The 16,958-nt window shown below is 39.0% G+C and overlaps 2 protein-coding genes across 9 annotated transcripts in view; one reads left to right on the top strand and one right to left on the bottom strand.

Moving 5' to 3' along the window:
• The window catches only part of SLTM (SAFB like transcription modulator), a 44,366-nt gene extending 28,982 nt beyond the window's left edge, over positions 1-15,384 (bottom strand). For both annotated transcript variants that reach the window (XM_044231363.1, XM_044231364.1), the window contains exons 1-4: positions 15,168-15,384; positions 14,112-14,199; positions 3,557-3,621; positions 466-663 (exon numbers count right to left, since the gene is read on the bottom strand). In XM_044231363.1, coding sequence (XP_044087298.1) covers positions 466-663; positions 3,557-3,621; positions 14,112-14,199; positions 15,168-15,329 — 513 coding nt within the window. In that variant the 5' untranslated portion in view covers positions 15,330-15,384. The remainder of the gene's footprint in view (positions 1-465; positions 664-3,556; positions 3,622-14,111; positions 14,200-15,167) is intronic.
• Positions 15,385-15,725: 341 nt separating this feature from the next.
• DENND4A (DENN domain containing 4A) overlaps positions 15,726-16,958 on the top strand; it is a 129,888-nt gene continuing 128,655 nt past the window's right edge. For all 7 annotated transcript variants that reach the window (XM_044232001.1, XM_044232006.1, XM_044232005.1 and 4 more), the window contains exon 1: positions 15,726-15,856. The gene's annotated coding sequence lies outside the window, so the exon portion shown is untranslated. The remainder of the gene's footprint in view (positions 15,857-16,958) is intronic.

Raw genomic sequence — 16,958 nt, 5'->3', positions numbered from 1 at the left:
ACTTTCCTAAGTAATTCCCCACCCTTGATAATAACCAAAGAAATGCAAGTTAATCTTTTAGCTCTACTAAAGTAGCAATGGATAAAAAGCTACCATCAGTAGTGTTGGCAAGATCAGTGACTGATACACTCATCCACAGTGGAGGAGAAAACAACTTCAATGTAAATGTCCCATATCAAAGGAGTGGCTACTCAGTCTAGTAAGTTACGGTGTAACACAAGCATTATGAAGTTATCATGGTATGTCATATAGAACAAATAGCAACTAAAGGTATGATAACTACTATGTACAAATATATACAAATGTGGAAGATAATAAGCCAAAATTTAAAAGCTAGTAGGATTCCAGGTGATTTAAAATTCAAAATTTTCTGAAAATTCTGAGACTTCCACATTGAACTAGAAAAAATACTATTATTTATTACTTAATTTATCTGTTCACATTTTAAAAAAACTGTCTAAAGACCTGACTTTCGATGTCCTCTTTTTCTATATCTTCTATTGCTTCTGCCTCTATTAATTCATGAGTTCTCTTGTTCTCTTCTGCAGAAAGTGACTCCTTGGAATGTACAGTTTCTTCTTCATTTTCACCAAATTCTTCAGAGTCCTTTAGTTCATCATTTCCATCTTGTTCATGTGCCTCTTGATTCTCCAACTCACAGTCCTTTTAATGGTAAGAAAATTTGGTACAGCTAGAGGCAAAGCAGTGCAGGCTATCCACCAAACGTTTCTGGTAATTTACATATCTACCTGTTTTAAATTTTACCATTTTTGACATTATTCCCAAAGTCAAAGTTCAATTATTTGACCTTACATATTAACTGTGTCTTTAAAAATGGAGTCAAATTCCAAAGTCACTGAACTATGCATCTAAGTTCCCAAACCTCTCACACTGAAATACACACTAACTGGATTGCAACTAGAGATGCTCTCAAGTTCCGGTTATTTAATATTTACCAAATCACATCCCAGGAACTTTCCTAGAAGATAAAGCTTCACAGAAATGACTTGATTTCTCCATGTGCCATAGTTTGATTTAACTTAAAAAACTCTGGGGCGCCTGGGTGGCTCAGTGGGTTAAGCCGCTGCCTTCGGCTCAGGTCATGATCTCAGGGTCCTGGGATCGAGTCCCGCATCGGGCTCTCTGCTCGGCAGGGAGCCTGCTTCCTCCTCTCTCTCTCTCTGCCTACCTCTCTGCCTACTTGTGATCTCTCTCTGTCAAATAAATAAAAAACAAAAAAAAAAAAACTGTGAATCTTACATATTATAACAAGGTTAATTTCTAATTAATATTCTTTATTTCTAATTATATTCTGTTCTTTGGGAAAAAGAAAAAAGCAAATCATTGACGTATTTGCTTTGAAATCTATCACTGTGCCACAGTCTCAGTTAGGGGAACACAGGTTGGGATTGTCTTGGTGAAGGAATTCTGTTTGCCCTTCAAAGTTTATCGACACACAGTACTACAGCAGAAACAAAGAAAAGCAGCAGTCTAATCAGTTTCCTCTTTAACTTCAAAGAAAGGGTTGAAAGCGATGAACACTTCCCCTTTCCATGTTCTTATGGTAAATATAACAGATTTAAGAAAAGGCTTCGGGATTAAAACGGGGAAAAGGGCAGGGGCATGACTATTAATCATTCAAAACTGAACTGCAGTGAGGAAATGGAAATTTCTGGGGAGGCGGGCAAAGGAAAGGAATAGGATTGTATTGTGAGTGTGAAGTACTTGGGAGCAGGGCACATCTCTGGAGGGCAGGTTTAACCAGCCTCAACACGTATGAGTAAGGGAACACTGGAGGTTGCAAACAGAGTAGGGGACTGTATAACAATAGTAAATGCAACAACAACAACAAAAAAAAAGAAAGAAAGAAAGAAAAAAAGAAAAGAAAGCAACCAAGGGAAATCACCCAGGGAACTTCATCCAAGAGTGCTAACTCCAACCATTCTCCTCTTTTCATCTATAAATGAAAGCAATTACTATACTATTTACATCTAGGCAATAGGTGATATTTACTCACCACTACAGTATAAATTCTAGAATTCCCAATACTGAGAGATAAGTATATTCACTTAATTTCTATCAAATACATCACGAATGCCGGTACTCCCAAAGCAAAAAAGGAAGTACAAAGAAACTGAAGATTTATTTAAATTGGACTTTTTTTTTTTAAAGCTCCTTTGTTCTTCCAGACATTATGACCAGGTTCATTTAATAATAACACAAAGGTATCTTTTGCAGCACACGTAAGAGACAATACTATTATGCGAAATAGAAGTATATATCTCCTAACATTTCAAATGAATGTTAAGATTTTTAATGAACTGAAGAGCTAAAAGTTAGACCTTTGAAAATTAAAAATTTTTACTAAATCACAATGTTTTTCCAGCTTAGGGATAATTTTTGCTTCCTCATAACACTCACTAGTGAAGACACCTGGAGAAAATAAGAGTAAAGGAACAAACCTAAAGGAAGAGGTATCACAAGGGTAACAGAATACAGAGATCGGACTGCTCCAAAAGGCTCAAACAAAAACCGACTACGGACATGCAATCATCAGTTTTAATGGCTCCCTGGGCACGTATTTCCTAAAATTATCTGATTTCAGGGTTAAATCCTCAACCACATGTTTCTTTCTCTATGTGCATATGTACCCTCAAAGTGCAAGGTGCAAAGTGTGGGAAGTGTGGTACGCTCTGTGCTCTGTGTGTGCATGTAATGTGGGGAGGGTAGAGAGTTAAGCAGAAGGTGAGATGGCCAGGTGAATGGACAGGAGCTGACTTCATGGTAGAGCACACAGACATCCAGAGATGTTACGACCATATGGACTAAGTGTATACAGAAAACAGAATATATGGGGTATAAATGGATATAATTTAGGAGGAACTGTGCTCATTAAAATAATTCCTGCAAATGCCATGCTACTTAAGACCTAATGATCATTAAGTAGCAGATCATGTCAGTAAAAAGAACCCAAAAAACAAAAAACCTGTGATTAAAAATAACTTCTGGAACTGCCACAGCTGCAGTTAAAACTGTACACATTACTTTTCTGGCTGGTCGGTTTTGAAATACATTCATTCTTAGCCAAAAAAGACCTGGCTTAAATTTACCTTGAAAGGGCAAAACAAATTTCTTAATTTGCTCTTTACTAAGTAGCAACACATAAGCAATCTTCTATCTCCATTTTAAAGACTACCTCAATCTAAGTTCTGTGTATTTTATACAAAAGCTAAATGGAATAGGCAGATGAAAATAAACCATCAATACCCTTAGTGCAGTAGCTTCTCCAGGAACTAACATATCATTTGTCCTGCAGCTGTTCCTCTGGCCCCTATGTCGAACTTCTACTTCCAGGCCTGTACCAATATTACTTTTAGCTCTCTGTCTCATGTAACTAAAGACAAAGTCATTTATTATATTTCTCAACTATGATGAGATTGACAATACTACATTAAGTCTCTATTTTACCTCCATACTTCAGGATCTATTATTCAAGTAAAATGCATGAATTCATCATGCAAAATAAACGTCTTAACCTGAGTAATTAACACTTTACCTTGACAAAAGCATCATCTTCCACAGAAGCATCTCCACTCAACTCATCTGCTTCCTGTTTTTTACCTGCGAAAGAAGGAAAATGGGCTAACAACCAATATTTTATTACTTTAAAAGTAAAAAACATTCAGAAGAGTTGACCCCACAGTATCAATCACTCTCTACTCCCAAATCATCTGACAAAACTAATGCAAACTCCTTATAAACCACCTGCTCACAGCTGTCCCAAACAGAAAAGCTTTATTAAGAACATCATGCTGCCTCACTAAATAAACTACACAAATCATCCTAATATAAACCCATCGTCTTAACTGACTGGATATATATAATACAATTTTCTTTATGCCACTCAAATTCTCTTATCTTCAATCCTTCCAGAAGTAGCAGCACATTTCAGTGTGTTCTGAGTCTATCACCAGATGCCTCACAGCTAAGTCAGTTGTAAGACAGCTCCTGTCCCCCACAAAGTCATCCCTAAGTGCTACTCTTCAACAAGCTTTCTCTGAAATAAAATCCTAATGCTTCAATCTACACCGTACAGTCCATCAGTTGATTCTGTATTGCCTCATACTCTCAAATAAATCTTGCTTCACCATTTAGAAAAGAAAATTCCTTAAGTACAAGTGACTGCTTTTATGCTTATTTTGTATTTCTCCAAAGGCCTAACTATAAATGGGGCTTGGCGCTTAACAAAATGACTGATTTAACTGACTTAAGGCAAGGAGAAATACTTCAGACTGAAAACTGTTAATAGCCTCCAGATAGACTATAGGCCTTCCCCACCCAATTCGCATCTTCAAACTACAAATCGGTGGTTGGGACTTCAAAAATGCTTTCCACGGTTAAAGAAATACATATTTTCCACAGAGCCAATGCTAAAGGTTTATGTTTTCGGGCTACTTCACAAAAACCTACTGAACAAGCCATGCATCAGAAATACTGTAAAAAGCACAGCTGCCAAAACTTTAGTATCGATGATTTTTTAATTCGTTTACTTTGAAATGTGAATGGATGTTCTTTCCTGAGCCCAACTAATCATCAACTTTCCCCTTTATCTAAAACAGGGACTGCCATGTACCTATGTCAAGCTTCTGTGACTCTCACGGTAGAGAGTTTAGGTTTAAGGTGGCTGTAAAAAAAAAAAAAAAATAAAAATAAAAAAGTCAGTGTACCTCCCTTCCCTGAGTCTCAACAACCTCTACCTTCCATGTACTCCTAATTTGAAACCCCTTCCTTGAAGGAGAAATAAAAAGGCAACAAGATTCTAATCCTTCCAGGTATGTGAAAAAGATCAAGACTAAAAGTGGAGTTTTGTTTTGTTCTTTTTTTTTTATTTTTTAACTCACTGAGGTAAAAAGGGGTTGTCCCAGTCTCTCAAGGGTTTACATGAATCAAGAGAGAAAGTGTGGAGCTTGTGTGGCATTTGGTTCCTATTTAGAATGCTGGTGTATTTTCTTAGGGAAAATAGAAATTAGAAGTTATTACAAGAGACAACTAACAGAGTCTGCTGGTCAGAAAACATTTATTACTATATTAAAAAAAAAAAAAAAAAAGTGCAGATGTTCCTTCCCCGAAAACAGTATCAGATGAAAAAGAGCTCACTAAATTATTCCTTCACATTTAGAGGAAATTCCATGTTATAAAATCTTAAAGATGCTTCTTCATGGGAGAAATAATTTTTTTAAAAATATAAGACCCCAAAACACACCACCAAGTAATCTACAGAGTAGAGCTTTGGGGGGAATTCTTTCAGAACATTTGCAAACAGTATTTACTCCTTAAATTTGCAAACCATTAAAAAAAAAAAAAGTTCAATTGATTTTCTCAAGCACCCTATGGTACTTGGGATAGGTAATCAAAATCTTAGGAAAAAGAGAAAATGAGCCAGAGAAGTTAAGTAGCTTGCCCAAAGCTAGTAAATGGCGTTGTCAGAACTGGAAGCCAAGACTTCTCATTTCCAGTCCAAAGTTCTTTCCACTACATCCTATGACCTACTTAAAAGGCATTATCCTAGTAAGGCGTGGTTCATTAACTCAGTTTAAAGATACTATCTTTGAAATGGCAGCCTTCAGCATTAATGACAAACTACATATGCTTTGCACACTCCTGGTCAATTTCACTTGCCTTAGTTTACTTAAAGGAAAACCAAACTGCACCACGGCAACAAAATGAACACTGGCAGTCACTATCACTGCTTAACTGGCTTCCATGGTCCAAGCACTAGGATAAACGTTTTCTATACAGTAATGTATTTATTTAATTTATTCTCCTAACTACTCTAAAACTATTATCCCCATTCTATAAAAAAGGGAACTGTTGCTCAAAAGCTAATCAGATTACAAAGCTAGTGAAGGCAGTGCTTCAGTTTATTTTTTTATTTTTATTTTTTAAAGATTTTATTTACTTATCTTTATTTTTTAAAGACTTATTTGTGGGGCACCTGGGTGGCTCAGTGGATTAAGCCTCTGCCCTGGGATCAAGCACCGAATTGGGCTCTTTGCTCAGCAGGAAGCCTGCTTCTCCCCCACCCCCCAGCCCCCCTGCCTGCCTCTCTGCCTACTTGTGATCTCTTTCTCTCTATCAAATGGATTAATAAAATCATTAACCAAAAATAAATAAAATAATAAAGACTTATTTGTCAGAGAAAGTGAGAGGAGAGAGTGCATGTGCATGCACAAGCAGCAGGAGTGGCAAGCAGAAGGAAAAAGCAGGCTCCCTGCCGAGTAAGAAGCCTGTCTGGGGACTCCATCCTAGCACCCTGGAATCAGAGTCAAAGACAGATGCTTAACGAACTGAGCCACCCAGGCATCCCAACAGTGCTTCAACTTAAACCCAGGCCTATTCCCACCTTTCGAAACCCACAAAGCCATTAAATTTGTGAGTGGCTACAATGTGCCAGTTGTTAATGCTATCTCTTTTAATGTAAAAAGAGGCTCCAGAAGTCACACCCACAAAATGTTTAAAGGTAAGCCTCCAAGATTATGTAACCTGCCCCATGACAAACAGGCCATAAGAGGCAGAAGTGCACAAAAAGGCCCAACTTTGCCATGCCTTACTGTTAAAAACAGCTGTACCACACAAAAGCACTGGACATTTAATTTATCAGCTTATAAACATAAAAACCATGAGGACAAAATTTTCAAACATATAGTGATGAAACTATAATAATAATTTGATATGTTTTAAGAAAAATGAAATTTTACCCTCTTCAAAAAATGATTTAAATTTTGAAACAGTATAAGAAAATTCTACTTGATGTCTCAGGAATGAGCTGACACCATTTTTTATTCTGTACATTTAGAATGAAGTCATGAACTTTATAAAGACATCTTTGATCATTCCAAAAACAAACAAGCAAAAAAACCCTGAAATTTTACACTCTAGCTTTTGACTGCTTTCATAATCTGTAACTTGGGGCTTACTTAGCACATGCTGAAATTAGAAACTATATTATAATATCTTCCTTTATGAAAAAAGGATCATTCTTCCCCCATACAAAATATAACTCACATTTTAAAAAGCTCTAATGATCACCATCTAGCCCAGAACCTAGTACAACATTATATAATGAACAGACAGATTTCCTGACTGATAATGGGAGTATCCCTAGGTTGGATATAACAAGGTCTGGATTTCTATTCAGCCCTCACTGGAACAAGAAGAGGTGACATGGCAGTCAAACTAGCACCATGTACGGTCCCATCCTCTCAGTAAAACTGTAAACTCCCAACTTCAATGATGCTAGATTATCTATGGATTCCTAATTTATGTCACAGATGAGAGATAACTTATAAGAAAAACCAAATCCCCTTTAAATTCCAACAAGCAACACTGACCACCTTCGGCTCTTTTTTGTACAGTCAGTAACCATCTCTATTTCCAGTTCCCATTTATGCCTGTACTAGCAACACTCCTAGAGAAAATTAATCTGGTAATCTTCAGTCCTTCAAGGACTCAGGCACATGCCACAGAAACGTGTGTTGATGCAAAAGAAAGTGGCATGACTGGGAAGAGGGCGCTAACTTAAAGTTTAATGTAAGAGAAGCTTCACTTTTTTTTTTTAAAGCAATGTCTACACCTGGCATTGAGCTTGAACCCACAACCCTGAGATCTAGTCGCATGTTCCACCAACTGAACCAGCCAGTCACCCCCAAAGCCTAACTTCAATGCTTTGAGCAACAAAACTAGAAAATAAGCCAAGCAATAAAGATAGTCTGAACAACAATACAAATGGAAGCAAAATTAACTTTATCATATTTTAAATTATCACAGTAGTAACACATGGCTATTTTTGAAATTACATAACTTCACATAAAAACACTACAATATTCTTTGCATGATTTTAGTCTAAAGTAAAATGGCAAAGCAAAATGTATACACCAAAGGAAGAGGACGCTAGAAATACTTTCTTAATTATGCAACATAAATGCATACAGGTCCACAAGTATTTAATTTTAAGAATTAAGTATAATTCAGAATTTTCAGATTTTAGAGGAGTATGACAGTATATGCATCATGTATCAAACTATATTTCCCAGTGGCTTCTGGAACAGGGCCTTTCAATCAATCACAGAAATATCTGTGCAAAGAAACATGCATATTCATACCAAATGAGATAAATCAAGACTATAAACACATCAAGACCATAAATAGCTTCACTTTTGCCAACAAACTTAAGAAAAAACTCAAAATTTTCCGAATTTTTGTATTTCAGAATTATGAATAAAGGATTCTAGGTCATAAATTGGTTTTCTCCTCCAAAGGTAAAGTAGTCCTTCTAAGGATTTGCAATTTTCCTTTTCAAGTTCAGAAATACGTCCAAAACAAAACCCCACTCAATAAGTAGATTTAAAGTAAACTCGCCCAAAAACTTTGTGAGAATAACTCTTCCACGTAAACATTTACGAAGCTATGAAATATAGAAAACTTTAGTCATAAAACTGCTGTTTGAAAAGTGGGGGGGGATTCAGAATATAAGCCAAACTGAACAAGACTGTTTCCAGCAACCTCTCCCCAAAAGCATAACTGCATGCAGTATCTTAAAATAATCAGACTATGCTTTGTGTTGTCTGCATACAACTGCATGCAGTGTTTTAGCATCTCGTCTATTAAACTGATGTTTTACTAATGAAATCTTTCTAAATGACCTTATATGTTGTCTTAAACACTGCAGTTATCCAACAGATCATTTTATTGTATTTTTAAAAATCTACTGCAGATAATTCACACTCATTATAACAAATCTAGAAAATACCAACAGCATATTTTTTTAAAATCTGTTAACTTTATCATCTGAAGATAACCAAATTCAACAGACACACACACACAAAATAAATGCACACGAGTACACACAAGATTTTAATTTAAAAGGCAGCAAAAATGTAACTCAGTTTTTAGTGGGTTATTTTTCCAGTCCATCAATACAGAGAAAATACTAGCTGACCCGAAGCCTCACTGTCTGAATCAAATAAAGCAATGCGGAAGTTTTTTGGAAAATGTAAATTATGCAATACAATTTGCAAACTGAGAGGCAGAAAGAAATGAATGAAAATGATACCAAGCTTCAAGCTCTAGTCTAGAGCAGTCAGTGGTTCTTAACTCTACCTGCGTGAAAATTACCTGAGGAACTGTTAGAAAATAACGAAGTCTGTGTCCCCAACAGAGCAGCCAAAACCAAACCTCTGGGGAGGCAGAAGCCTGGTAGCTGTATTTTTAACAATTCAAATGACTCTACCATAGAGAACTACTAGGACAACTGAGCCTAAGTAACTAAGAAAATATGAGGAAGATTATTGTTGTCAGCTTCTCCAAACTACAGAAAGTTTCAATTCTCTCTGCCTTTGACAAAACACCATGCATGATGTGAACCTATTTTAGTTGTTGAAAAGGGGGTAAAAATCTGTAAACATAAATCTTCTATGAGTACGTGCACATATACGTACACAACTCAGATCAACAGATAACACCTGATAGATTCAGGGTGGTAGAATTACAGGCAATTTCACCTTTCAGTGCCTTTCTGGATTATGAATTTTTTTTAATGAACATATTTCCCATTTATAATCTGGAAAACACTATTGTAAAGCCATAATAATAATAATACTATCTCAGGGTACCAGATCTGCCATGTAAAACTACCTCAGGCTGTGGAGTTCAGGATGTGAGTAGTTAATTCCTAATACTGCACAACTTCGAGGCCTTTTTATATGATATATATGTGAGAACTTTAGCATAACTGATTAGCCAGGAAATTCCACCCTTGTACCTTAAACCATCGTTCAACCTCTTCGATAAAGTCATTTCTGATGCCACCAACTAATAATATTTTCCCCCTAATTCCTGGACAATTCATACCTCATTTTATATGAGTTTGTGAAAGAGGAGATAGTCTGAAGCCCTCTGCTCCTAATTCAGAAGGCAGAGAAGGACTAACCTGGGAAAAATGCACTGTCTTCAAGTACTAGAAAAATTTTCCTACATCGACACACATCACATTTGACACAATAAAACAGTCGCAAAAAGTACATGAGGGCTTTGATGATAAATATACTCCATCATATAAACTGCAGAAAACAAGCTGCAGGTTTTAACAGCAAAGGCGAAAGGTCTGATTTGGTGATGTGAAAACGAGGCTGGACAATAATCCAGCAAAAGTTTTAAGGATTTCCAACACAGTTACAAAGTGGTAAGGAATAAAAGGATGTTGCAATGACTCACATGTTCTGGGTTCTGGATGCTTTACACATCAGTGCCTAAGGAGGAGCCACTAGTGCCATTGAGAAAGGTACCTCTGGAAGTAACAGACTACTGATCTCTGATACATGTGCTTCCAGCAAAGAAACAGGCAATTAAAACAAGCACCAAAAGAGGTATCTTTAAAAGCAGTTAAGAAAGCCATCATATGGCCCTTAGTATTCATTCAACAAATATTTTTTGAGTACCTATTCCACGCCTAGCACTGTACTAGGCATTACAGAGACTAATGTAAACAAAAGGCTGTATGTCCTTACCCTCACAAAGTTTCTAGCCTAGTGGGTATCCAAAAATATTTATGACAATTCTATCCCGAAAGCCCTTCTCAATGCCACAGTTCTGATTAGTTTCCTTAACACCCAAACATACTGCAATTAAAAAAAAAAAAAAGGCAAGAATTAAAGTATACTAAAATAATGTATTATGTTAAATGCATTTTATGTGGTTTACTTAACAGACACAAATTTCAGAAAGCTTTACACAGTAAACATGTAATTCTTTACATTATCTGAGGTATTTTCCACACAAAATTAGGCATTAGATGTCTGGATAAACCTATAACCCCAAATTACACTTGTTTCTACAGCAGGAAAATAAATCAGATTTCATGTAGTGGTTTGAACCTTTGCTAAGCTTGCATGTACTGCACATTAAAACATCAATAGTACTGCATTATATATAATTCTGAATACTATACTGATTAAAGCCACATAAAATAACTTTTGCTGAAGTTTAAAGGTGACTCTAAAGGTTGAAAATCAAAAGAATATGGTATGCCATGGTCAGGTAAAGCAAAAGAAACTTTAAATCTATAATCTCTAAAACAAGTTAATGAGGAGTTAGCTCTACCTGTTTAACCACTTTCTTCACACACACGCCCAAATAATATGACAATAAATCTCCCTGGTAAAGCTTTCTTCTGTGTTACTTATTAAAAAGTTCATAGCAAAGAGAGTTGTAAAAAAGACTCAGAAGGGACAACCAATACAAGCTACAAACCGTTTCACTGTATTAACCACATGCAAACAGAATTTATAAACAATATTAGAACTATAACACTATCAACACTTATTACAAGCACAAACTTGTTTTAAAAATATTCTAAAATATAGTTAAGAATACAGATCCCCTTTCCTCTAATCTGGCTAAACACAAATATTTTAACATAAAATTTTTTAAATACTGACCCTGCATTTATAAGAGAATAAACTTAATATTTCACCTGAGTAATTGATCCACACCCATTAAGCTACTCTCTTGCTTTCTTAATATCATTTAACTTTTACTTGATACCTTAAGATTATCATACGAATTATTCATTTTCCTGACAAGCTATTATATGCTGTATCTTGCTGATGTCTATATGACTACCTCTAGTAATCCCTTTCTTTGTTCTCCTTTTCTAATAATCTGTTCTAAAGAATATTTATACTGATGGAGCCCCTATGAGCTTTACAGTTCCTTCTTTGCACCTCCATTTTAGTTGAACAGAAAACATTTTTCTTCTGACTCCTGACCATATATAATCATTAAATTTTAGAACTAAAGAAGTCCTACAGATGATCCAGTAAAACTTTCGGTTTTATTTAAAAAAAAAAAAGAAGAAGAAGAAACAGATCACTGAAGGAAAGGTGGTATGACCAAGAGGAAGTTATTTTCAAGGTAGAGACTGTTGAGCAAAATAAGATTTGGAATGCAGTAATTCAGCAATTAGACTGAAAAACTGACATCACATTAAAATATTTAATTTCTTGAATCCTTGATTTTAAAACATACTGTTATTTTTAAGTTTCCATATTCAAATTTGATTTTTACTCTTTTTATACTTATTTTTATTATTATTTTAAAACTCAACTTAAAATAATCTTACTCGTAAGCATCTTTAATTGCACATTAATTCAAACCAGGTTCTTAGACTGGGATTTACATTGCGTTCTTTGTAATTCACAGAATTTTCAGAACAATGATAAATGGAATTTAAGGAGTCAAGAGCTACTTATCATGCAAGTCCTAGAATAAGTCTCATGAAGGACTCAGTGATTATATGTTACAACTTCTAACTAAAGACCACAAGACACCTTAATATCAGTGTTATGAAAAATTAAAGTTCAAGTATCCTAATAATCCATATAAAAGAAAAAAAATTAACAAACTGATCATATATATATATACACACACACACTATATATAGAAAATTAAAACTTCTTAAAATTCTACATTGCTAAAAATTATTTCTAAGGGTAAGACAAATGTAGTTCCTAATAACTGAAAAAGAGACACACAAATAAATTTAAAATAGGTGAGAATGCACATATCAGATGAAGTTTACTTTCAGTGCTAAAATCCATAATCAGCTTGAATAATCTGGAACTATGATTAATACATAGCATCTGTTAAACAATCACAATGTGCTAAATAAACTACATGAATTAAAATCACTATAAGAAATACGGTTAATTCCTGTTTTACTTATTTCCAAAATTTCTATGCTTCATTTTGAAATAACTCTGGTTTGTAAGCATAGGCTTCTCAGCACAAGCTTCTCTCAACACAGGGAAATGTATCTCTCAAAGTGATACACTGAGTCAGAGTTACATTAAAAGCCACAGATCTTCAAGATAACTTTGTTATTCCTCTAAACTCCATTTCCACCTCTGTCATTCCCATCCCACCCAGGAAATACTCCTTATCCCTGTTCAGTTTCCTCTGGCACAAAAGGGGGACACTTGCAAACCTATGAAGACTCAAATAGTGAGATGGCATCAGATCTGCCTGGTCCTAACACCTACAGACTGCTTAAGATCCAATGTTAATATTCCCATCTTTTCAAGGTTAATCCATTCAATCATTTTACCCTAGTTACAGTCAATCTGGTCCACGGCAGATAGAACAGTATTTGGATACTTGGAGCAGTAAGGAAAGTTAGATTTTTAAAAAATTCTGCAGCTGTCCATGACACACTCCACCTATTGCAAACAGGTACCAGGAAGCAGATACCCACATCATGTCCACCCTCTGCCACTGTCCTTATAAGAAGGTGGGAGAAATTTATAATTATTCAAGTCAAGACTTCAATTACCAGAACATTTTTTTTTAAAATCTAAGTCCCATTTATACTGTCAAAGTGTTAATTTAAAACCACTTTTCCCTATTCATTAAATCACCATATCCTGGAAATATATTCTGGCTAGTTTAAAAGTTTAAAAAATTAAAAATTTTGAACATATCCCTACAACTTTTTTTTAAAGCTAATTAATCATGGATTTTCCCCTACCTTGTTAGTATGATTGGTGAGGTCTTTTTAAATTTCACTGAAAATTAGAATGTATAATAGCATAAATGGAAATTAAGTTCACCAAGTCAAACAAAATACTAAACATAAAGGTTATAAAATTTTAATATACTAGAAAAAACAGCAGGAGCCAAGGTGAAAGATTTGGAAGGAATTCCATCAATACTCTGCCAATTGTGGGGCAAGGTAGACATGTATTTAACTGTATTTTATTCTTCAGGTCTTCACACTATGAAAGAAGAAACATTATGAAACTGGACTTTGTGATTTTTTTTTTTTTTTGGAAGCAATAAAAAACTGGTCTCTTTCAGGTCAGCTTCAGCCAAATCTTAAGGGCTACAAGTTATCCAGAGCCTGGCAACAGTAACTTTTCTTCCTTGACCCAAGAAGGCAGAGTGCCAGAGGGAAATAGCAAAGAGTAGCACTATATAAACAGGGCAAGTGGCACAAGAGCAGAGGCAAGTTATATAACCAAAATATATTTTAAAATATGTTCATAACTCGTAACAACCTTTGCCTTTGGTTGGTTTCTTGTTTGGAGTATCAGTTGAAACAGTTAATTCAATATTATCTGGATCGCCTCCTTCCTCTTCAATAGCCTACATTAGAAAGAGAAGTTAATATGCTACACAATCTATCTAAACTTATTTTATAAAAAGGAAAAAAAAATTAGCAAACCTCAAGCCTCAAGACATTAGAATTGCCAGTCATTTCATAAACCGACTTCAAAAAGAGCAATTAAACTACACGAGTAAGAGAAACTTCCACGGGGATTATCATTAGGTATCAAAATCACAAGGAGTTTTAAATTCTACCGAGTCGAAATAATTAAATATCACATGTTATCATACTGAACAAAAGTCTAAATATTCTCAATTGCAGAAAAGTTGCTGGCTATGAAAGTAAATAACTAAAAAGAGTTTTCCTAATTTCTAGAATGCAAACTTATTTCTCCTCTACTACAATTCCAACGCTCACTCAAATAAACCAGAAAGATAATCAGGGATGAAAAAGCAGATTACTGCTCTGATGCAAAAACTGAAAACCCAGCGGAAAACAAACCCTCTCTCTTACCCACCCCTCAACTCCCACTACCAATTCCCCCCCAAGATGGGGAGGAAACGGTTGGGCACAATTAAACGGTAACTTCACAGAAGTCACCAAAGTAACCAGTCCCTCCGAGGCCAAGAAATGCACGCGCTCACCACCGCTAAAGACTGGGGACCGAGCGCCTCCCGGGTCTCCACGATCGCCCTTGGGAGGCCGCGCCGGCCGTCGACAGCCCTCGCAGCCTGGCGGGGACGTCCCGGGGGAGGCAGGGGCGCGCTCGGCTGCGACGGCCGGTCCCAGGCGGCTCGCGGGCCCCTCGCAGGCCCAGCCAGGCTCGCGGGGGCGGGGGCGCCGCGGAAGGGTCCTCACCCTGCTCGCGCGCGCGGGCGCCGCCCGGGGCCTCCCCATAGCGCAGCCCCGCGGGCCCCGGCGGCTGCGGGCGGCCGGGGGCTGCGGCGGAAGTGGGGGCTCCGAGGCGCGGCCTAAGCTCCCATTCCCGGACCTCGCCGGGCCTCACCTGCTTGAGTCGGGAAACGAGCACAGTCTTCACTCCGGTGATGTCTAAGTTCCGCCGCTTCAGCTCGGACTTGAGATCGATGACCCGCAGATCTGTGATCTTTTTACCTTCCGCCTGACCCGAGGCGGCCGAGGCTGCCACAGCACCGGTAGCGGCAGCCATTTTAGAAGAGCAGCGCGCTGCCGAGGCAGCGAGTGGGCTGCAGGGCGGCGGCAGCAGCGCCAACTTCGACCCAGGCCTCGGCGGCCGCCGGCGCCGCGCAGCGCTGCGCACAATGAGCCGCTGGCCCCGCCCCCTGTCCGCCACCCCAGCGCAACCTGCAGCCGCAGCCAGCACCCTGGGGCTGAGCCTGGCTCGCGATTGGTGCTTGTGCGCAGCGATCCCCGCCCCCCGCCCCCTCCGTCACTGCCAAGATGGCACCAGTCGCAGCGGCCGCCGCCGCTGCGGCTGGAGCCAGAGAAGGAGGCGGAGGCAGCGGCGGCTGCAAGGGGAGGGGGAGTCCCGTCTGACTGAGACGGCAGGCCTGGGCGGGCGGGGGTGCCGCGCAGGGCGGAGCGCCGGGCTGGGGATGAGCTAAGCGGGTTTAGAGCGCCGCGGCATTCAGCCCCTCGTGTCCCGCCGCCGTCTGGAAGGGACTGGGCAGCACTCTCCAAGCTCGACCCGCTGCTCGCGCTGGAGCCAGCGGTGAGGTGAGTGCGGGGGTGGCGGCGCGGACAGCGGTGGCATGTGGAGCTGTCACGGCCCCGAGCGGTGACAGCCGTGGTCGCGGGAGCGGGGTCGGCCGGGCTCGGAGAGGTGGCGTGGATGGCCGCGACCTCCGCCCGGGGGCTTCTCAGAGCCGGACGGTCCTCGGCGGACTGGGTCCGCTCCGGGCTGGCGCGGCGGTATTAAGAGTAGCGCCAGCACCTCTGTGTCGGACGCGTGGGGGGCTCCGGTGTTTTCATTCCAGATTTTCTATTCCGGGCTGGTTCGGGGCTCTTGTTGTTAGGAGGTGGGGGTGGGGTGGGGGCGGGGGCGGTGAGAGGGGAGGTCCTGAGCTGGGATTTTGACAAGCTCGTTACGTAAGACGGAGGTGGCCTTCCGGAATCCCACCTGCTCGATATTTTAAATAGGCGGCCGCGGGAGCCTGGAGGGCCCCCAGAGGCCCAGTTTTCCTCTCAGGGGTCTGCTTAGCCAACCCTAGCCACCGTGGGCCGGGTTAGCGTTCAAGTTGGTCAGTTGCATTTTGTGTGTGTGTGTGTGTGTGTGTGTGTGTGTGTGTGTGAGCGCGCGCGCTCGCGCGCGCGCGTGTGTGTGTCTGTTTTTGCGGGGGGAAGGGGGTAAATGTTTCTGGTCGCCACCATTCCTTTTGAAGTTTATCGCTTTCGTGGGGGGCGGGGGGAGGAGGAGAAAAAGGAAAAAAGCTTGTGACCCAAAACTGGGTCGCAGCGACAGCTTTTCATTATCGTGCTTTTAAATGACAGATGTGTTGGAAGATTTTTGTTATTGTTCCAGAGTGCTTTTAATTCAAACGTATGGTTACGCCTGGAGGCTTAGAGAAGGGTTTTTGTCTTACAGGACAGTTATTTGTTGTTTGCAACAGCAGGACAGACATCAGTCAACAGGCATGTATTTATTTGAGGAGAAAACGCGTGTCAGCCAGCTAGAGACTCGTGAGGACAGAAATTGTATTACTCCGTGAATATGTTATTCTTTCAAACGCATTGTACATTAATTAAAATAATAGTCCACGTGTGTAAAAAGCAATTTTACAAGATTGCAAGCTGTTGTTTGGTATATAGTCTCTATTTT

This window comes from Neovison vison, chromosome 13 (genome assembly GCF_020171115.1).
Source record: "Neovison vison isolate M4711 chromosome 13, ASM_NN_V1, whole genome shotgun sequence".
NCBI classification, from domain to species: Eukaryota; Metazoa; Chordata; class Mammalia; order Carnivora; family Mustelidae; genus Neogale; species Neogale vison.
Note: the sequence above shows the minus strand (reverse complement) of the source record. Positions and strands in the feature narration are given on the sequence as shown.